Source organism: Miniopterus natalensis, chromosome 2, assembly GCF_054644295.1.
Source record: "Miniopterus natalensis isolate mMinNat1 chromosome 2, mMinNat1.hap1, whole genome shotgun sequence".
Lineage (NCBI taxonomy): Eukaryota > Metazoa > Chordata > Mammalia > Chiroptera > Miniopteridae > Miniopterus > Miniopterus natalensis.
The window spans coordinates 25135291-25158401 of record NC_142082.1 but is presented as its reverse complement, the minus strand read 5'-3'; the positions used below and the strand labels follow the sequence as shown (position 1 = coordinate 25158401).

At 39.3% G+C, this 23111-nt stretch overlaps 1 protein-coding gene and 1 pseudogene across 1 annotated transcript in view; both read left to right on the top strand.

Annotated features, from left to right (window-relative positions):
• Nucleotides 1–22353, top strand: part of CDC16 (cell division cycle 16) — a 33189-nt gene extending 10836 nt beyond the window's left edge. Inside the window, exons 11-18 of the mRNA XM_016195568.2 lie at nucleotides 407–480; nucleotides 2146–2271; nucleotides 10727–10879; nucleotides 12288–12351; nucleotides 15525–15586; nucleotides 16709–16844; nucleotides 18409–18499; nucleotides 21819–22353. Of these exons, the coding sequence (XP_016051054.1) occupies nucleotides 407–480; nucleotides 2146–2271; nucleotides 10727–10879; nucleotides 12288–12351; nucleotides 15525–15586; nucleotides 16709–16844; nucleotides 18409–18499; nucleotides 21819–22078 (966 nt within the window). The 3' untranslated portion in view covers nucleotides 22079–22353. The remainder of the gene's footprint in view (nucleotides 1–406; nucleotides 481–2145; nucleotides 2272–10726; nucleotides 10880–12287; nucleotides 12352–15524; nucleotides 15587–16708; nucleotides 16845–18408; nucleotides 18500–21818) is intronic.
• LOC107523926 (cap-specific mRNA (nucleoside-2'-O-)-methyltransferase 1 pseudogene) lies at nucleotides 4772–8430 on the top strand (annotated as a pseudogene).
• Nucleotides 22354–23111: the final 758 nt, after the last annotated feature.

The window sequence follows — 23111 nt, the reverse complement described above, 5'->3', positions numbered from 1 at the left end:
TAAAAGACAAAAGTCAGGAATCAGCGCCTAAGTCTCAGGCGAGAATCTGCACCCTAGACCAGTGTGAAAATAATTTATAAAGAGGCAAAATTAGTGCAAGAGATGTCAGCTAGCATCGTAGAACCTGGTAGAACCAGGGTCAAGCCAGGGAGGACTCACAGTGCAGGTGGGAGGCCAGGACTCAGGCTGGACTTGAAATAAGTGTGTTCAGGAGCCTCGTCTTGTGTTCAGTGCTGTAGGGAAGTTGAGTGAAGGTATCTTGAGGAAGAGCTGTGGAGATTTGGTTCCCTTCTAACTTGAACTAGAATATAGGATGGAACACCTATTCCACCCTCTGGCCTAATTTGTTAGATATTTTTAATTCAAAGTTCAGATCTTTGGTCATGGTAAATTTTGAACTTTGTAGGTGTCTTGGTTTGCAGTGGGATGCTATTATCTCATGGTTGGTCATAAGAATGAACATGCCAGAAGATATCTCAGGTATGAATTTACTGTCTTCCTCACTCTCTAATGAACCTGTAGAAAGAGATTTCTTGCTCATCTGCTTTAATGCAATAAATAGAAAGTATTTAAAAGCAGTATAAAGGAACAGATGTTTTCTTTGGCAGATTCAGTTCAGTTGCATAAGCTGTGTACTTTGCTTTTATACGATGTCATGAGGGAGATAAAAGTAATAAGTAATCAGTAGTGTAGATCTTGTTCTTAAGGAACTTATGATTATTTAAGTTTTTAATTTATAAATGTGAAATAATACAGAACAATATGAAGTAGTTTGAAAAGTTCTGTTTTTCATTTACAGATACTATTAAACATTTACTTTATGACTTCTTTTGTTAATAGTTGTGAAATTACATAAAACTTTACGTGAGATTAGGGTCACTAAATGTGACTATAAAACAGAGTTCTTGGCATAGTGAACTGGCTTATATAAGGACTCACTGTGGTTTTAGTTTAAGGAACTCCGTGCAGCCCAATTAAGCTACTTAATCAGTATTATTTAATTATTCAAGTACAGGAAAATGTCTGTATGTGAAGAATTGATTACTAAAGATTTAAAATATAGTGATACTTGTGGTTTCCTCCATGTAAACAACATAGAAAATGAATCTTCAAAGTGCTTACAGAGCAGGTAGAAAAAAAAAGAAAAGAAAATGAATCTAAGGGAAATGCATAAACTTTGGATACTGACTTGAATTCTAATCCAAGTTCTGTGACTTACTAGCCATAATCCCTTGGGAAAGTTAATTTCTCTAATTTTTTCTTAAAATAGGGATGATACAATACTTGTACCCATTATTAGGAAAATTGGTAAAATGACACAAAAGGATTCTGCACTAGGAAGAAAATAGGGAGAACTCTCTGGTTAGTTGTGTAAAGCGTTTTAGAAAACCTTGCTGTGCTCTTTCCTGGAGTGGGAAGACGATGTGTGTTGTAATTGTTCTTTGAGCAGTGCTTCTCTGAATTAATATGCGTATTCAGTGATGGGCTCTACATGAAACAGGGAACATTTGGGTGACAGTAAACTTAGAAAGTAAAATGCTAGGAAGTGTCACTCTCACCCTGTATATTTTCCATGTTTTGTGATGTTTGCTTTGTTTCCTATTGTGGGTCACAAGTGAGCCACTGATTTAAGACTATTTAAGACTAAGTAGTCCAGTTCATGGAACCAGGGTGAATCTCCTACCACCTTCAGTAGGATGTCAGTCTTTCCAGCCTCAGTATACTTGTCTTTAAAATATAAATAATAATTTATCTTGCAAGTTATTAGCATTAGATGATGCATATAAGGCATCTAACATGGTGCCTGGCACAAAACAGGCCCTAAATGGTTGCTGCTACCACCATTTACCTACTCGGTTGTGAGATGAAGCTCCTGGGTTAAGTAGTATTTATAAATTCTATACAGAATGCTAATGGGTTCAACTATAGTACCTAAAATCTCTTAAAATTTTGTTTGTACTAGTAAACATTCTTTTATTTCAAATGAATTAACACAAATGTTATATTAGTGTTTAATATATTTAAACACTAATTACATTAGTGTTTCATTTATTTAAGTTGCATATCCTTGAAACCATCAGCTTACATAAAAGGAACAACTTAAGAAGAAATATTATATTAATTATATGAAGTTTTTTATTTTAGTAAAGCTACGACACTCGAGAAGACCTACGGGCCTGCGTGGATAGCATATGGACATTCGTTTGCAGTTGAGAGTGAACATGACCAAGCAATGGCTGCTTACTTCACAGCAGCACAGCTGATGAAAGGGTATGGCAAAGCAAATTGATTAAACTTAGTGAAAGGATTTTCTTTTTTGCTGATAAAATGAAATTTCTATTACTATCACTGTCATTTGGTTAGGAAACTAAAAAAAAATATCTTATTTGCATCTTGTTACTGGCTTATGATTATAAAATAACTATGGAAATTGAGGGAGAAAGAAGGTGGTGTAGTGATTTTTGCCTAGCAGGTTATCTTAACCAATACAAAAGGGAACTAGGAAATTAGGCTAAGGGAGTAAATGAGGAAGGAAGCTCTCTTTCACAGGCTCATGTGAGAATGAAAGTATTCATAAGCAAAATTATTTGTATGCTGTTTATGTCCAAAAGTTTTTTTGATGTGGCTTAATGGTAGTACAGGACTATATTTGCCAATGTTCTAGATTGAAATCACTATTAAATATATTCTACTTTTAGAACTTCTTTTGTTAATAGTTCTGAAATGACATAAAACTTTACATGAGATTAGAGTCACTAATATAATATATAAATTAATGTAAGTGTACCCTAAGAGTATGTGCCTTGGGGAGTAGAGTATTGCTGTTATTCCTGTTGACTCTTTTGGACTCAGCATTAGTCACACCTTGCCGTGTTCTTTCATGCCTACTACCCCTGCTGCCCGCTGCCTCCATCTCTGTGGAGAGGAGGTGGGAGTGCAGTAGTTCAGAGGTCTCGTCTGCAGTCAGACTGCTTGGTGATCTTGGCAAGTTATGTACCCTCTTGAAAAACAGGAATAATAGCAATACTTATTCTTAGGCTTATAGTGAGGAGTAATTGAGATAATACCAGTGAAGGACTTACAACAGTGTCTGCCATGTAAAAAGCACTCAATAAAAGTTAGCTACTTTAATTTGTTTGCTTGTCTTCAGGAGTAGGATCACATGTTTATCTATTTTGAATTTCATCTTGTTAGGTTTGATTTACCTTTTCAGACTATCAGACTAATTTTAGCACCCAGTTCTGCATCTAAATTATTTATGATCCCCAGGTTTTTTTAAGTTATATTGAATTTGATACATGACTTTTAAGTCTAGTCATCAGTGAAAATATTGTAAAGGACATAGCTCCCTAACAAAATATCACAGACTGGGTGACTTAAACAACAGAAATTTATTTTCTTATAGTTCTGGAGGCTGGGAAGTACAAGGTCAAGGTGCTGGTAAGAGCTGTCTTCCTGACTTGTAGATGGCTGCGTTCTCACTATGTCTTCACATAGTGGAGAGAGCTTTGGTGTCTCTTCCTTTTATAAAGGTCCCAGCATTGTGATCTTATAATCATATTTAACCAATGCAGTCCCATTTGGTCTAAACATATTAATTTTGGGAGGGACACATACATTCAGTCCATAACACTTATAACTAGAAATAACCCTCCAGGTTAAAGTTATTGATCCCCCTAATGGTCCAGGTTTCTCCATCCTGTCCACCAAGATGTGTGAGACCTTTTCAGTGCTTTGTTGAAGCTTGGCTCCAGTGTCTGCATATACCCCTAACCTATCAATCTGTGATACTGTCAGAAAAAAAATCTCAATAATTTACTGTGAGTTGTTTATTATCAGCACATGCTAGGGTCTGCTATTTATTTATTTATTTTTCTATTCTGGGTTCTTTCAAATCCAGAATAGTTGTTATGAGTTATTAGTTGCTAGCTAAGAATAAAAACCAGTGATAACTAATGACATGATTAATACCTTTAATGTCCCCCAATCTAGACAAACTTTAATTAAATTTTCAAATCAGCTTATCAAGATAAACATTACTTTCCTCTCAGTTTTACTTCCCTATCAAAACAGCTTTGCATTCTCTTAACTTGCCCTGTGTTTGGGTAAATGAAATTGTGTAAATACTTTAAAGTGTCCTTTGTGATTTCTTCTTTGAGCCATTAGTTATTTAAGAATGTGTTTAATTTCCACATATTTGTGAATTTCCGACATTTCCTTCTGTTATGATTTCTAATTTAATTCCATTGTGGTTGGAGGATATACTTTCTGTGATTTCATTCCTTTTAAATTTATTGAGGCTTGTTTCATGACCTGACATGGTCTATCCTAGAGAATGTTCCAGGTGCACTGCTCTTGTTGGATGCAGTGTACTATAGCTATCCCTTAGGTCTAATTGGGTTATGGTGTTGGTCACGTCTTTGATTTCCATGTTGTCTGCCTCATTATTCTATCCATCATTGCAAGTAGGGTACTGAAGTTTCCAACAGTTATTTTTGAATTGCCTATTTTCCCCTCTAATTCTAGCAGTTTTTGCTACATGTATATTGGGTCTTGCATTGTCTCTAGTAATAAATTTTGTCTTAAGTGTACTTTGATATTAGTACAGTCACATCAGCTCTTCTTTGTTACTGTTTGCATGGTATATCTTTTTCCATCTTTTTACTTTCAACTTGTTTGTGTCTTTGAATCTAAAGTTTGTCTCTTGACAACAGCAGGGGCAGGCCTGGTAGCAGTGGTGGCAGCCATGGCCTGATACTCCCCCACCCCCACTCCGCTCCCTGGCAGCTTGCCCTCTCCCCTCAGGATAAATGATCCAGAATGTACTGCCCCTACCAAGAAACAGAAGAAAAGAGTTGCAGAGCTTGCCCTGAATCCCAGCTCTACGTCTGATAATGAACCTGTCTCCTCAGTCAGTTGTGCAGCAAAAGTATGTTCTACAAGCCTCAGTGAGTCTGAGTGAGACCCAGAGGAAACAATGTTGCTCTGACTCTTTTGATGATGCATTCAAAGTAGACTGTCTTGTGGAGGGAACTTATTCTTGCTATTCCGTGTATAACAGTGTCTCCCAGAAGCTTATGGCCAGGATGGGCTTCAGAAGGGAGGGGGAAGGATTGGGTAAAAACAGCCAGGGTCAGAAGGACATTGTTGAGGCCTCTAATCAGAAAAGTTGAAGAAAAGTTGAAGAGGTTTGAGTTTACGTTGCAAGGCTTTGACCAGGAGTTGAATGTGGACTGGTGAGATGAACCAGAGCCTAGTGCCTGTGAGCAGGTGTTGTGTTTCCCAGAATGTACCAGTGAAATTCCTGACACTCAGGAAATGAGCGATTGGATGGTTGTGGGAAAGAGAAAGATGATTATTGAAGAAGAAACAGAGTTTTGTGGGGAAAACCTGCTTCACAGTGTGCTGTGTAAGAGCGTGTTTAATGTCCTGGATGGAGAGGAGCTGCAGAGAGCTCAGACCTGGGCCAGTCCCTATGAGATGATCCAAGGAGTCTTCTTCCTAACCAGGGCGGCAATGAAGACGGCTAATGTGGATTTTGTATTTGATTGCCTTTTTGCAAATCTCTGGGACTCTTATGGGAAACCACTGGTGAAGGACTGGGAAGCTGAGCTTCTGTACTTTGCTGACGTCTGTGGAGAAAGAAGGGGCATGCGAAGAGCTTTGGCATGACTGAAGGGCCCAGACAACTTTACACTGGAGGACTTCTACTCAGCCTCCTGTGAACTCTTTGAACCTTACTAATGCAAAAGTGGGATCGATGAAGATGGAGACATCACCCACCCAGAGAACATCACTGCTTTTCAGAATTTTGTTCTGGATAACACAGATCGCAAGGGTATCCACTTTCTGATGGCTGATGGGAGTTTCTAGGTGGAGGGACAGGAGAACCTGCAAGAGATCCTCAGAAAGCAACTGCTGCTCTGTCAGTTCCTCATAGCGTTCTCTGTTGTCCAGACAGGAGGACAGGTCATCTGTAGAACCTTTGGCCTTTTCACACCACTCAGCGTTGGGCTGAATGAGTATGTCTCTCTAAGCCAATTACCAGCTGTCCTGCCAACTCAGGGAGGTATGTGGTATGCAAGGGCCTAAAGGTGAGCATAGATGTCGTGCAGGATTACCTCTTCTCAGTCAATATTAAACTCAACCAGCTGCGAAACACCAAGTCTGATGTCAACTTTGTGGTTCCCTTGGAGGTGATCAAAGGAGACCATGAATTTATTGACTACATGATATGGTCCAATGAGAGCCACTGTAGTCTGCAGATCAAAGCTTTGACCAAAATCCATGCCTTTGTTCAAGACACGACCCTGATTGAGCCTCAGCAGGCAGAGATCTGGAAACAGTGCCTTCATCTTTGGGAGATCCCAGACCAGGCTCGAGTTGCTCCTTCTTCCTTAGACCCAAAATCTAAGTTCTTTGAGCTAATCCAGGGCACCAAGATTGACATCTTCAGCTATAAACCCACGCTGCTCACCTCCAGAACCTTAGAGAAGATCCGTCCAGTGCTCGACTACCGCTGCATGGTGTCCAGCAGCAAGCGAAAGCTCTTTCTCGGCCTGGGGAAGTCACAGATCTACACGTGGGATGACCACTAGTCAGACTGCTGGGTCAAGCTGGACCTGAAGACAGAGCTACCAGGACACTGCTCTCTGTGGAGATTGTCCATGAGCTGAAAGGGGAGGGGAAGGCCCAGTGGAAAATTAGTGCAATCCACATCCTTGATGTCCTTGTGCTGAATGGCAGCGACGTGTGGGGCAGCACTTTAATCAGCGAATTCAGCTTGCTGAGAAATTTGTGAAATCTGTTTCCAAGCCTAGTCAGCCTGACATGAATCCCATCAGGGTGAAGGAGGTGTACAGGCTGGAGGAAATGGAGATTTTTGTCAGGTTAGAGATGAGAATCATCAGGGGCTCCTGTGGCAAACTAAAGCTCAGCTACACAGGATGGGACAACTGGCACTTTGTGCCTGCTGGTCTCTGTATCATCAGGACAGTGAATGAGCCATGGACTATGGGATTCAGCAAAAGCTTTAAGAGGAAGTTCTTCTATAACAAGAAAACCAAGAATTCTACCTATGAGCTCCCTGCAGATGGCATTGCTCCATTTCACATCTGCTACTATGGCCAGCTCTTCTGGGAGTGGGAGGATGGCATCTGTGTACATGACTCCCAGAAGCCCCAGGACCCAGGTAGGCTGTCCAAGGAGGATGCCCTCTCCTTCATCCAGACACACAGTGCCTGAGGGCCTGGGACACTCACTCCTGCTGAACACCCTGCTGTTTGCAATCAGGGTGCTCTGCCTGGGCCCCACAGTACTGGTTCCTTCCCCTCTCAAAAGGGACAGGGAAGCTCAGTTGCTGCAGCCTGGCTGTGAGGGGTGGGTGGTCTCTCTGTGTCACATGAAGAGCCCAGTTGGAGGCCTTCAGAGGACACTCACATGTTCCTTCTGGACGCCTTTTAGATTTCCCTCCCTGGAGACCTACCTGGGAGCTGTCTCCCCTGCCAGGAATCAGCCTGAAAGATGCTTTTCCTATGGGGCCAGTGGAGGATGTGTCAGAGAGAAGCAGGGCTTTAGCCCTGCTGTTCTCTCCTGTATTCTGTAGATTCACTTTTCTGAATTTTGTGCACTGCCCTGAGGGTGGCTGTACCCCAGCTTTGCCCAGCTTTCTACTGGGCCAACCCTGAGTGAGTGAAGGCCCACTGTTATTGAGCTGGCCAGGAGCAGCTGCTGTACAAATCAGGGTTTTGTTTCTTTGAACTTGCTCTGTTTTGATGCCAAGTTGGAGAAGATTTTCTTGTCCCCTCACCCTGTCTTGGTCTTCCCTGGAGTTCTTCTCAGCCTAGATGTCTGACAGCCTTACACTCCCGGAAGGGAGGTGTGTGGGCCCATGTCCCTGACACCACATCAGGATGCAGGTAGTACTGTCTTTGGTGGTGGTGTGACTGCCTCCTAGGCTGGCAGAGCCTTCCTGGGCCCCATCCCCTTTTGACCTGAACCTTGGACAGCTCTAGAAGTTGAAGAAGCACCCTTGAAGCCCTGCCTTTTTCTATGCCCAGCAGCAGTGGCCCCACTGCAACAGAGGGTACCTCTGGGGTGGGGTTGCACTCCGCCCTCTGGCAATGATGGCACCCTCATTTGCCACAGCCACCTTGCTGCTCTTCCTCCCATTTTCTTCTCCAATAGGGAGTACAATCACTTTTGTCATTTTATGGTCACTCTGTTTCCTCTATGGTGGTGGCTGATAGGGAAAAGAGGAAGCTGGGCAGTAGCTTTATGTGGGGAGGACACTGGTAGTTTTTAATGGGAAATGCCTGTCAGAGATATTCGTATAGGCTCCCTAGGGCCTCATCCCAGTGTCCCAGTGCTAGGCTGGTTTCCATGGAGATAGGGCACAGAGGCTTCCTGTGAGGTTGGAATTGGCTTCACCTGGTGGGGGGGCTGTCTCTCCAGCCAGTATCCAGTCACCCTCCCCCCACCCCCACAGCCCCTCCACTGGGTTGGCAGCAGCACTGCTAAAATGCTGTATTTCCACCCAGTTCTGGGTATATATCAGTGTATCCTGCAAAAATCTTGGATCATTAAAGATAAACATATTTTTTAAATAAATAAAATAAAGTTTGCCTCTTATGAACAAATATAGTTGGATTGTGCTTTTATTATCTGTTCTGCCAATTTTTTGGTCTTTTGATGGAGTTTTATGCATTTATGCATAATATAATTACTGATAAGATAGGATTTGTTTGCCATTTTGCTGTTTTTTTGTATCTCTTGTCTTTTTTTGTTCTTCTGTTCCTCATTATTGCCTTCTTTGTGTTAGATATTTTTTGTAATTACCATTTTAATTCGTTTTTTTTTTCCACTTATATTTTTGAGTGTTTTTTTTTGTGTGTGTGGTTATCTTGGGAACTATGATTAACATTTTAACACAATCTTGTTTGGATTAATACCAACTAGGGTGCTTTCCAACACCAACAACCAATTCTCTGATTCTCTAGACACCAACTGGATCCTACAAGTCAATTCATTTCTTATGACTTACCCAGATTTAATGTAGAACTCACAGGTTAAGGGCTTAGTCCTATAGGACTGTCCCTCCCCACTTCAGATGCCAATCACAAGTCCCAGGCCATTGGTACTTCTGGCTACAAATCAGACACGCATCTTTGTGTTCCCATACACACATCTCATTCCCAGATTTCCTTTTAAGTTTTTTGGCCAGCCTCTTCTTTGCCTCAACTGTTATAGCTGCCTCAGGTTAATATTAAACAGTTACCACTGATTGTTTTCAACAAATGTCCTGGGGAAAGAGCTTATCTCACTAAGTTGGCTATGAGTCAGGTCAAAGAAAACCAACCTAGGAATGGGGCTTTTCCAGGGAGCTGACAGATGGGTCAATTAGTGACAATTCTCTCTGGCCTGTTCTAGGATCTCCATGCTCATTTTCTCTCCATTGACTGCTGGGCTGCTAATTTTCAAGGCTAGTGTAGAGCTAGGAAAAGGGAGATGGGAATGGGACAAGTTACATCATAAAATCTGTTGTTCTTGCTGAGGCTCAGCTGTTTTCCTAGAATAAACACTGCTCACGTATAAGCACTCCTCACATTGTTGTAAGCCTTTGGTTAACTTCCAAAGTTCTGAAAAAGTTTATTTTGATAATTTTTCGCAGTGTTCTTCTTGTTTTCATGGAGGAGTAGATTCTACTCTGCCATTTCAGATAATACTTCCTCCAGGTAAATACTTTTAAAGTGTTCTTCGTGACCTTTCTGTAGAACATAGAATCTTGAGTCATGATTCTAGATTAGAATCAAAGCACATACCAACCAGTCGGTCAGTATTTATTGACATTCTTAGATCCATCGGCAAAGAAAAATTGTGTTTGTTTGCTTTAAGGTAATCACTGGTACTTTGCCTAAAACTGTCTCAGAGGATATGAAAATGGAATAAACATGACATAGTTCTCTGGCATGGAACTGTTAATAACTGATATAAGGGCATCCACACAAGGGAGAGCCCTTTAAGTTAGAAGCAGCTCATGAAGGGAAGTGGAACTTTTTGTTTCTTTGTTTTTTTGTTAATCCTCACCCAAGGATATTTTTTCCATTGATTTTTTTTTTTTTTTTTAGAGAGAGTGGGAAGGAGAGAGGGAGGTTGGTGGAGAGGAGAGAAACATCTCTGTGAGAGAGACACATTCATTGGTTGCTTCCTGAACGCACCCTGACCAGGCCAGGATCGAACCTGCAACCTGGGTACGTTGCCTTGACCGGTAATGGAACCCCTGGACCGAAGGGCCGACGCTCTAACCCCTGAGCCTCACTGGCCAGGGCAGGAAGTGGACTTAAACACAGTCATGGCGGTTCCATGTTACTGACTCCGTAAGAAGAACGAGGAGTACAGTCTGGACTTGGGCCGTGGCGTTAGCGTGGGTAGGAGAGCAGGCAGCACAGAGCTGCTATTCTGCCTTAGAGGATTTGGGGGTTTGACTGTAGAATAATGGAAAATAAAGGGTAGGTTGCTGAAAGTTTCCAGAAGTGGCAGGTGATTAGTCTAAAAGCCCATTTGACATTCTTTAAATATTAGTAAATGAAGTTTCAGAAAAAAAGGAAATGCTCTGTTTTTGCCAATATTAAAATTATTTTGCAGGCAGGATTTGAAGTCAGTAAATTAACTTCTACTAAATGATAGCTTTTGGTGTTGAATATGTGAAAATTTCCAATATTTTTAGGTGTCATTTGCCAATGCTGTATATTGGATTAGAGTATGGACTGACCAATAACTCAAAATTGGCTGAGAGATTCTTTGGCCAAGCTCTGAGCATTGCACCAGAAGATCCTTTTGTTATGCATGAAGTTGGCGTGGTTGCATTTCAAAATGGAGAGTAAGTACTGAAAGGCCAAAAGCCCTTCTCTTTTTTTTATAAATAGACTAAAACCTCAATCACTAGAATTTAACTGATCAGAGTGACTCTTAAGTAGATTTTTATTTTTCAAAGTGTACTCTTAGCAGAAGGAGGTGGGCAGTTAGAAAAAGAGAAATAGAAAGTGTTATCTTGGATTTCTTTAAAAATGCTAAACCTCAGGTTTTGGTTCCCTTTGATGTGGACTATTAAGCTCCTAAATTCTAAGATTGGACAGTTGTTGCTAACTCTGTCAAATCACTGACCCCCGCAGGATGCCACGGGGCACTGCAGACTCCTCAGTCATCTATCTTCTTGTTGATTAGGAGTTGGAGTCATGCATCTGAGAAAAATTTTCCATAGTTTTGAAACAAAAATGTTTTCTGTTTAGTTACCAGTTAATCCCAAAATTAAACTAATTAGAATGGTCTTATCTGAGTTTCCTGATCGATTGAGGTGTTACTGTAGCCTCAAAAAGAAAAATATCTATAGCCCTTTGCACTAAATTATACGTGAATTTAAAAGAGTAAAGTAGTACTACTGTAGTGGTTTGTTGTGGTGTGTGTATTTTCTAAAAATTGGATTATCTAGTGTTTATAAAAGAAAGTTTGGAGCTTTTAAAATAAGGTAAAGTAGTAATTTAATATACAGTCAACTTATTTTTAACCCCAGAGTCAATCAAGGTGCTTTCACATATGCAGACATGTGCAGGTTCCCAGCTAAGGTCAAACAAATGATGTTCTGCCTTTTTATTTCCGCTCTCCTACTGTAAACAAGTGTTCTTTTTTACATTCTGTTTTGTGCCACATTTTTGTGCTTTTTGTTGGTGAGTTCACTGTTTAAAATGGCTCCCGAGTGTAGTGCTGAAATGCTGTCTAATGTTCCTAAGCACAAGAAGGCCGTGTTGTACCTTAGAGAAAATACATTTGTTAGATAAACTTTGTTAAGGCATGAGTTCTAGTGCCTTGAGTTCATTGTTAATGAGTCAACAATATATGTTAAGTTAGACATCACTAAACACAAGCATATATAAAACAGATTATAGGTTGAACATTTGGTGAAAAAATGTGAGCAGAGGTTTGGGAACCTAAGCCCTGCATTTCCACTGGGAGCAGTGGTTCAGTATGCACTGACATGGTATGCACAGTGACTTTACAGAACACAGAGAATAATGAGAATTGACTATATCTCCCAACATCTTGAACTGCTATGATGTTAATGCCATTAATTAATCATCTATCATCTGACTTAAAGTTGAATTGTACTATACTGTTTACAGAGGTTTACCTCTTTTCACTCTTGTATTACTAGAAAGATATTCAAATTTTTCGTCAAATGTTTACACTTGCTAGCTTTGAATGACCTACAATCTTTTTTCCTTCTATTTTAGATGGAAAACAGCAGAAAAATGGTTTCTAGATGCTTTGGAAAAAATAAAAGCAATTGGAAATGAGGTATTTTATGTAATATTTGTAAATATACTCACACACTCACACTCCTGAGTGTGTTTACTATTAAACAAGGACAATATAATATAGACAATATGTCTTGCCTAGAAAAAAGTAACCTAATATTTATCATATAATCTGGTATTTATCATAACAATTGTCAGGCAATTAACTGTTTACTACATGGTACAAAGTGAGTTTGTTTCTAATTGAGAGGAGGGCAGGTGTTGGCCGTTTGCTTCTTAAGAGGCTCTAGTTTTGATATGTGTGAGTAACCAGAATATATTTTATGATTATTTGATATAGGGAATGTGTTATGATTAATGGAAACTGGTGGGCACTATAGCATGTACAGAATATGTCCTCTAGCACCCCATAGAGCCTCATCTTTGATTCATGGGTAAATATAGCCGTAATCCCCCTTTTGCTGAAATGGGGCTACTTATCCTTCAAGTTCAGACCTATTATTGTTTTTCCTTACCTTGTACTTAGTGTATATTTAAACTGTTCAGTGTTTGAAAATTTTACTAGGTTCTATCGTATGAAAGATGTACCCTATGAGTTTGCACTCATGAATTAACCTTCCATCTAACATGAATGTGTATACACTGTATTATTTTAAGATAACAATTTTAGATATTGTGAACTTCTGGAGGCAAGGGATTTGCATGTTGCTCCTCTTCTGGTTCCTGATTCTTTTCATTCATACCTATTTGGTTTTATTCTGATCTGATTGTCACTTGCCAGATACATCCCGTTTCTGTTTGGGCATACTTGCCCACAGTCCACATCTTCTTTGGCTGTAATTCCTCTTTACTGAGACAGACACAGCTCCCTTGGCCTTCCTGCCCTGTAAACACAGCTTTGTTTATTTTGGTCTCTTCTTATTTGTCATATGAACTTAAAAGCACTGTATTTCTGTGTGTTTGTACATGTATGTATATAAACAGGTTCTTCCACAGCTCAGCCTGGCATGGTCTGGATAATACATGTGTTTTTGTTAATATAGGGTTGCTACTTAGCACCTTGCCAGTTTTCATAGAATTGAATACCTTAGGACCTTGGTTCTCAAACTGGACCAGCCATATCAGCATGACCTGGGAGCTTGTTAGAGATGCAAAATTTCAGATCTACTCAATCAGAATCTGCAGTTTTTAGCAAGATCCCCATACACAGGAAAGTTTGAGGTACACTGTCTTAAATGACACTTAAAACTGAAACTGTATTCTTCGATGATCAGAAGGCACTTTGGGAGTCTTACAGAAATTTAAAGGAATAGTTTTAAGTAAAAAGCACAGTACTATTAAACTGTCAGAATGTCTTTTAAAAAGATATGTGAAAGGGGGAAAAATATTGTTTGACTTTAGTTATCAACTACAGAAAATGTCAAAACAGCCAAAGGGAAGCAGTCATGCCTAAGAATCACAAAGGGTTGGTTTTAATTCATACAAGCTGTGCCTCCCAGAGCCAGGCTCAAAGGAGTTAGAGTGTGTGGCTCAGGTCTGTTTATTCATTCAGTTCAGACTTATTAAATGCATGCCGACTGTGTCTTAAGCTCTGAGCGAGGCATTGAGAGGCAATAGGGAATTGGTTTGATATTTCCTGCCCTCAGACCTATTGGGGAATGTAGACAAGTAAACTGGCAACAATACAGTGTAAATAGGGCTGTGATTAAGGATGTAAAGGGAAACCACATAGAGGGGCAGGTCAGGAAGGCCTAGATACAACATCATTCGCCTCAGTCCTAAAGGACTATTGATGTTAACTAGGAAAGGTGAGGAAAAGGGTATTTTAGGTATAGGAAGCGGCATTTGCAAAGGTGGAGCTAGTTTAGTATGGCTTGGATTTCAAGTTGACAGAGAATGTCAAGAAATGGGACAGAGTCCTAACCAGTTCGGCTCAGTGGAGAGCATCAGCCCGTGAACTGAAGGGTCCTGGGTTTGATTCTGGTCCAGGGCACATACCTTGGTTGCAGGCTTGATCCCCAGGCCCCATCAGGTTGCCCATAGGAGGCAACCAATTGATGTGTGTCTCTCACATCGATGTTTCTCTCTCTCTCTCCCCCTCTCTCCCTCCCACACTCTCTGACAAGCAATGGGAAAAATATCCTTGGGTGAGGATTACCAAAAAAAAAAAAAAAAAAGAAAGAAAGAAATGGGGCAGGAGCTGTTAAGGGCCTTGAAGGTGATGTTAAAGTCTGTACCTTATCCTGAGGGGGTGGGACAACAAAGGTTTAAGAAGGGCAGCATGGTCAGACTTATCTGATTGGGGCCCAGACAAGAGTTTTTTAATGGGAAGTTGTAATTACACCAAGGAGACTGACAAACCTTGGTGATTCCTGGAGGGGTGAGGGACGACATGGGTGCCATGTACTGAGGGGCAGGGCATCAGGAGAAGGTGAGGTTAGGGAGCTGGTATAGCAAGAGAGAGAAGATAAGAGTTTAGCAGGTGGCACATTGAATTTGAAGTGCTTGTGAGATTTCTAAATAGAAATATTTAGTAGGTAGAATGAAAGCTCTGGGCTGGAGATAAAAATTTGAATTTCTTCAAAATAGATGGGCTCTATGACAAAATTGTGCTAATAAAATAACGTCCTCAGGGCCCTGGCCAGGTACCTCAGTTGGTTAGAGCATCATCCTGATACCCCAAGGTTGTAGGTTCGATCCCCTGTTGGGGCACATATAAGAATCAACCAATGATTGCATAGATGGGTGGAACAACAAATCCATGTTTCTCTCTCTTCCTCTCTCCCTAAAGTCATTCAATCAATAAATATTTTTTGAAAATAATAATAGCCCTGGCCAATGTTGATTGAGCATCCTTCCATGCACCAAAAGGTCACCGGTTAGATTCCTGGTCAGGGCATATGCCCAGGTTGCGGGCTCAATCCTGGGTAGGGGTGCGCGCAGGAGGCAACCAATCGATGTTTCTCTCCCTCTCCCTTCCTCTCGCTCTAAAAGTCAATAAAAACATATTTAAAATAATAATAATAATAATATCCTCAGGAAGTCTCATTAGTAGTAAAGAAAGATGGAAAAACCAACAAATACTCCTGGTTAGTGCTGTACGAGCACCAGAGAGAGTCCAACTCTCATACAAATGTGAAATCATGCGGTGCAAACAGGTCAAGCTGAAGAATGACGCCTATAAATCATGGGTTTGATGTTGCTCTGTTTCAGGTAACTGTTGACAAATGGGAACCTTTGTTGAACAACTTGGGGCATGTCTGCAGAAAACTTAAGTAAGTGAAGTAGAACATTTTCAGAAATATTCTTTGTGACTAAAAGTGTACTTAATTTTGCGTAACCTTTTCCATATTTTTATTTTATTAGATCCTCTATCTTTCTCAAACTTGGCTGCTCAGATATAATAAGCACCAAAATAGTTTTTATTCCCTCTGTTGGTATAATTTTTAGTAATTATATTGAGAATTATAATAACTTACTTTCTTAGAGTAAAAAAATTGTAGTGTTCACAATTAATTTAGAAGAATTAGGACAGTAGGATCTCATTAAAACTATGTCTGTATTCTAACTCACTGTTTTCCTTTATACACACACACACACACACATACACATATATATCTTTTATTGATTTCAGAGAGAGGAAGGGAGAGGGAGAGAGAGATAGAAACATCAGTGATGAGAGAGTCATTGATTGGCTGCCTCCTGCATGCTGTTTTCCTCCTGATAACAGTTTTGTGGTGTGAGAAACAGATAGATGGCAGTTGAAAAATAGATTCTTTGGTTAAATGAGTTTGGTAAACTCTAGGTTGCTGGGTTTCTGTTTCAGGATTTCTTGGAGTCTTTACTGTGCATTATGAGCTGCAGCATTTCCCAAACTTTATTGAGCACAAAACCTTTTTTTCAGAAAAGATTTTACAGGGAAAGGATTCCAGAGAACTTTTGAAAATGCTGTTCTAAGTAACTCCTTTGGACCTTAAAGCAAAACTCTCGAGCTGCTTTTCACCACCTCTGGTGTAGGAGGTTTGACTTCACACAAGGAGGCCTTGCAGTGTGACAGGGCACAGTCCCAAGAGCCAAGGATTAGGTTCTGGTTCCAAGCTCCTACTAAGCATCCAAAGGAATGCTGCTGATATCCCTGCAGGACTACCCTCGAGGGCTGAGCAAGCAAGGCAGGGAAGAAAGGACTGTCAGGGAGGTGTTAAGATACACAAAAGTGGATATGAAGTACTTTTACCAGTTAACAGTCTAGACTGTTATTCTGATACAGGAAAGTGCTTATGTTTTTAATAGGTGAATTTTCATCTTACACTTAGGAATTTAGTGCTTTTACTGTACCCATTAATTGTTTTCTCTCTCTCTTCCCATTCTCCTCCCCTCCCCGACTCCTTCTCTCACAGAAAGTATGCAGAGGCATTGGATTATCACCGTCAGGCACTGGTGTTAATTCCGCAAAACGCATCTACCTATTCTGCCATAGGGTATATCCATAGTCTGATGGGCAACTTTGAAAATGCTGTGGACTATTTCCATACAGTATGTCTTTTGTTTGTACTTAACTTTAAATCTGGTTAGCATTTGCTCCCTTTTTTTAAAAAAAATTTTTCTAAGCAATGTTTTGTTACTTCACCATTTTAAAATTCTTTAGGTGATCTTATATTTTATTGTTTTCTCTGCAGAGAAAAGCATACTGTGCAATACTCATCAAATTAGAAACAAATGTGAGACTTGTCTTATGTGTGCAGTGAGACATAGTAGTGTCCAGTAGTGTCAGCCCAGTCTGAGCTGGGCTTTAGTCTAGGAGGGGAGCACAGAAATTTATATTACACAGTGAGAACCCTGGGGGAATTCTCATCTTTTTATTTATGACTTATAATTAATTACCATAGATCGCTTTAATAGATGAACAAAACAGTCTACATTCATTACAAGGAAAGAATCTCTCCTTAATCCATATGCTGTATTTCATCAAATCTAAGACACCATTAATAAGCAAGATGACTGCAAAAACAAAACAAAACAAATACTGCCACTTAAACTCTAACATAATACTTTCCTATTACTTAGGGTTTTTTTACTTAAAACATGCACTATTGGGTATATTAGGATATAGATTTTTATCATGGATCACTCTAGGACCTACATAAAAAAGGAAATATAAGTGAAATAAATAGTTAAGATATTCAGTTCTTCACATTCAGAATTTGGTTCTTCTGAATCACTTTTGTACCAGGTGGTCAATATGCCTGTTTTCCCAAAGTAGTGTCTTTGTGCTAGTACATCCTGCTATTGACTCAGGTTCCTTCTAGCCAACGACATTGACTCTGCAAATCTTATGCTGCTAGAAAGTGTCGACAGAAAGTTTTTAGACAACAACCACAAATCATGTATCTTGTGTTTCCCTCATAAGGTTTGTGGTCTAGTCTGTGCTGTTAACAGCCTATGCTGCTCTCACAGGACACCTCATCACAGCTGCAGCCAGCTGGCAGCAGTAGTAAGAAACCACCAGTTGTAGGACATCCCAAGTTCAGAAATGTTAGAATTTGAAAAAATGTGGACCTTAGAATTGATGAAATAACAGTATTTGGAGAAAGATAAAGAATGAAAAAGTGTAATATTTCAAAGATAAATCATGAGTGATAGATCCATAATTGATTTTAAAGGGTTGGTTAGAGATTTTCAGGTAAGATGATATCCTGAGGTGCCACTGTGATAACTAGAATACTGAGCTAGTAAGAAGTGTGGATTAAGCAAGCTTTCTAGTTAGTGTGATTTTCAAATATGTATATTTGAATATTGTATAATTTATTTCTCTTCTGTGATTTAACACAGAGGCTTTTAAAATTTTTTTGGAAGCAGGGGATTTAAAACATAAAAAATACAGAGAATAATATAACAACCTTCCACGTATCTGTCTCCCAAACTCAATAATTGTTAACTCATGGCTACTGTTGTTTTAGCTGTATCCCCACTAACAGCCTCTCTCTCCTCCCACTCGAGATTCCCTGGAGTATATTGAATGGGTTTAGCAGGAATATTTTGAAACAAAGAGAAGGAAATACGTTTTCTTGTAATAACCATGCTGACTCTTTTCTGGCAGGCCCTTGGTCTTAGGCGAGATGACACATTTTCTGTTACAATGCTTGGTCATTGCATTGAAATGTACATTGGTGATTCTGAAGCTTATATTGGTAAGATTACAGTTATTATCATTGATATTATATTCCATTTTTTAGATTGTTATATATCTCTGTTTAGTTTTCTCAAATTTTTGTGTGAGGTTCTAAGTTTATCTTTCTAACGATTCTAACTACATTAATATCAAAAAACTCCATTAATTTTGTTGGAACAATGCTGTGAGAATTAATGATTCATTAAGTATTCATCCATTTTAAAGTTGAGTACTTGCTTTGTGCAAAATACTATTACAGAAGATGTGCATAGCACTGTGATATACAAAATTAATCTAATCGCATAATGGAAAAATCTTAGAGACATTTTCCTAATAAATAAAGGGCTCTGGCCTTAATATTTCATAATGCAGGGTATAGCATATTTACATTTCATTGCAATATTAAGTTGGCTTACATTCACATTATAGTGCTCTATAATTCTTTAAATTATTTTTTAATGACAAGTATGTCTTAAGTTTTGGAATTGGTGTACTTGGACACTCAGTCATAAACATTGTAAGGTAAAGAGGGTGCAGTGAGGTTAAATCTTGAGTGATGTGGAATTTAGGGTAGGCAGAGATTTCTTTAGCAGGACAAAATCATAAGAACTATTCATTAAAACACTAATATTAAGAGAGTGAAAAGGCACGTGATACACTGGGAGAAGTTACTCATAACACACAGACTTGTCAAAGAACTTGTGTCTAGAATACAAAAAACCCCTATAAATCAGTAAGAAAAAGTTCAGTCAAAAATGAGTCAAGTCCTAGTAGCCAGTTTTGCTCAGTGGTTAGAGCATCGGCCCTCGGACCGAAGGGTCCTGGATTCAATTCCGGCCAAGGGCATGTACCTCCGTTGCAGGCTTGATCCCTAGCCCCAGCCAGGGCGCTTGCAGGAAGCAACCAGCCAATGTGTTCTCTCACACTGATGTTCCCCCCCCTCTTTTTTTCTCCCCCTTCCACTCTCTGAAGAGCAATGGAAAAAATATCCTCAATTGAGGATTAAAAAAAAAAAATTAGTCAAAAACAGGCAAAATGCTTGAACAGGAGCTTCATCAAAGAAGATATCCATATAGTTACAAAGCAAATGAAGGTGCTTAATATCTTTACTTATTAGAGAAATGAAATTAAAATCATAATGAGACACCACTGCACACCTGCCAAAATGGCTAAAAATTAGAAATACTGATAGTACCTAGTGTTGGCTATGATATGAAGCAACTGGAACTCTTGTGTGTAATTGATTATTGGTAGTTTTATAAACAGATAAAACCTGTTTGGAAAACTTTTTAACATATCCACTAAAGTTAAACAGACCTATTATATCAGTTATCCATTGCTGCTTAAACAAACCACTCCAACAAAAATGTATTATTTCTCAAAGTTCTTGGGGTCGATTGTTGGCTCTTGATGGTCTCATTTAGTTATGCATCTATGGTCAGCAGGCACTTGGCAGGCCTGATGATCTGAGATAGCTTCATTCACAGGTGGGGACCTCAGCTGACATAGCTGGGCCTCTCCATGGGTCTTTTATCCCAGGGTTCTTCATAGCATGGTGGTCTCAGGGTTCTAAAGGACAAGAGGTAAAGTTCAAGACCTGAAAGCTGGAAGTTACACAAAATCACTTCTATCACATTCTGTTCATCAAATCGAGTCATGTGATTAAGTGCTGAGTCAGTCTGGGAGGGGGTTATTCAAGAGCAGCAAAGGTGCCAGGAGCTGTGACTCATTGAGGGGCATTAGGGCAGTGATCTACCATACAGACCTTATGATGTGGCAGTTCTCCTCCCAGATATATGCCTAACTGAAACAAGGGCAGCCCCAGTAAGCCCAAATTCACACACAAGATTGTTCATAGCAGCTTTATTCTTAATAGCACCTAATTGGAAATAACCAGTAGGAGAATGGAGAAATAAATTATGGTAAACTCATATAATAGAATACTACACAATTAAAATTAAAAGGACTAACCACTGAATCATGTTGTAATATAGATGTATCTCACAGATTTTGACAAAAAATATATATATACTGATTAATTTAATTTGTATGAAGATTAGTAAAAAAAACTAATCAATGATGATAGAAAAATCAGAGCAGTGATTGCTTTAGCTTGGAAAAGGGAAGTACTCACTAGAAGCAGCATGAGGTGGTTTCCTAGGAGCCACAAGTGTTCTGTTTTAGTCTGGTGGTGGTTATATGGGTTAATGCATATGTGAGAATTCATCCAGTGCACACTTTATGGTTTGTTGGTTATGACTCAGTTTTTTAAAGCCAAAAAACAAAAAAGAAGCTTGAGCTCTGGCAACCTGAAGACCTTACATTGAAATTTTGGCTCTGCCACTCAGTAGCCCTGTGGCTTTGGGGCATGCCTGAGCCTCAGTTTCCTCATTTGGTCGAGTTGTGAGGCTTAAATGCAAAATTCCTATACAGCTGAGTGAGGTCTGGAGATACGATATTGAGTAAGACGGACATTTTGCCTGTCCTCACAAGTGTACAGGGGAGATTTCCAAGTGTACCATCCACTACTAGAAATCTCTATGATTTTATGTCCTGTACTGCTTTTTATTTTATTGAGGTGTAAGTGGTATATAACATACAAGTTTCACCTGTACAACATAATGACCCAGTATTTGTATATATGCAAAATGAGCACCGCAGTAAGTCTAGTGAACACATGTCAACATATGTAGTTACAGAATTTTTTTCTTACGCTGAAACTTTTAAGATCTACTCTCATAACAACTTTCAAATAAGCAATACAGTATTAACTATAGTCACCATACTGTACTATTTTTAATTTTAGAAGGCTTATATGTCATTATCTGTCAAAATGCCTATTAGTTTGAACTGTGTAAAATTGTCATTTTGTTTATGTCAAACGATTGAACCTAATACATCTGTTGAAAGTCTTATTTTCATTCTAACGATTTTGATATGTGGAAAATATATTTCCCTTCACCGTGGTTTTTATATGCGTAAGATTTGTGACTATACCAATGCCAAAATGCCAATAGGCAGTTCTTGTCTGTAACAGCTGAGAAAACATTGCCCATAGGGTCCTTTCAGTATTTAAGGGGCTTTGGGAATGGATGGCTATTGAGCCATGCTGGAGCTTGAGACTGCATGTCCTTCTAGAAGTCTTCCCAGTTGTCTCCCATGATAATAAAAATAAAAAGAAGATGAGGAAAATGATGGCAGCATTTTTTCCTTCTGAGCTATACTTGTGTTCTTAAAAGTACCATTTGACTTAAATGATAGAGGCAGTGTTGTGTAATAATGGAAATGACAGTGGAATAATGGAATTTCTTAATTCTTATTATGGTGTTTCTTTTTAGGAGCAGACATTAAAGACAAATTAAAATGTTATGACTTTGATGTGCATACAATGAAGACGCTAAAAAACATTATCTCACCTCCGTGGGATTTCAGGGAATTTGAAGTAGAAAAACAGACTACAGAAGAAACGGGGCTTACACCACTGGAAACCTCAAGGAAAACTCCAGATTCCAGACCTTCTTTGGAAGAAACCTTTGAAATTGAAATGAATGAAAGTGACATGATGTTAGAGACATCTATGTCAGACCACAGTACGTGATTCCCAAGTGGGTCCTGATTCTGTTTTTTCCTAGAGTAGAGTAGGTCAGTGTTCCTCACATCCGTGTCATGTCTTAAGAATTTCCTATTTCTTAACATGAATCCAGACTATACCTCTACATTTAGGAACGGAGACCTGCCTTAAGAGACTGGATAGCACACCTTTGCAACAGATATTTTCTGATCCTACCAAATAGTTATTCATAGTGGAATAAAGAAGGTAAAGCATCCAATATGTATTTTTTTTTTTCTTTTTCAATAAACTTTTACTTTGGACTGAGTTTCCATTTACAGAAAAGCTGCAGAGAGAGTACAGAGAGCTTCTGTATACTCTTCACTAGTTTCCTCCCATTGTTAACATCTTACATTACCATGGAACCTTTGCCATAACTAAGAAACCTACATTTTTATGTTCCTAGTAACTAAACTCCAGACTTTATTTGGATTTCACCAGTTTTTGCACTAATGCCCTCTTTCTGCCCCAGCATCCCATCCAGGGGCCACGTTACACTTAGCTGTCCTATCTCGTTAGGCTCCTCTTGACTGAGACCGTATCTCAGACATCTTTTGTTTTTCCTGATGTGGATGGTTTTGAGGAGGACTGGTCAGATATTTTGTAGAATGTCCCTCAGTTTGAGTTCATTCCATGTATTTCTCATGATTTGGACTGGGGTTATGTGTTTAGGGAAAAAATTCCACAGATATGAAGTACCTATCTGATGACATCATGTTCGGGTTACACGATATCAACTTATCACAGATGATGTTCCCATATACTCTCGATATCTGTTTGGTTATGATGGTGTCTGCCAAGTTTCTCCACTGTAAAGTTACTGTTTTTCCATTTCTGTACTCTATTTGAAAGCAATCACTAAGTCCAGGTGACCCTCAGTAGGACCAGGGGTTTAAGCTCCACTCCCTGGAGGGGGCTATATCTGCACATATTTGGAATTCTTCTGTAATGAAAATTTGTCTTTTTTTATTTATTCAACCATTTACCAGTATGGACTCATGTATGTGTATTTTATATTTTA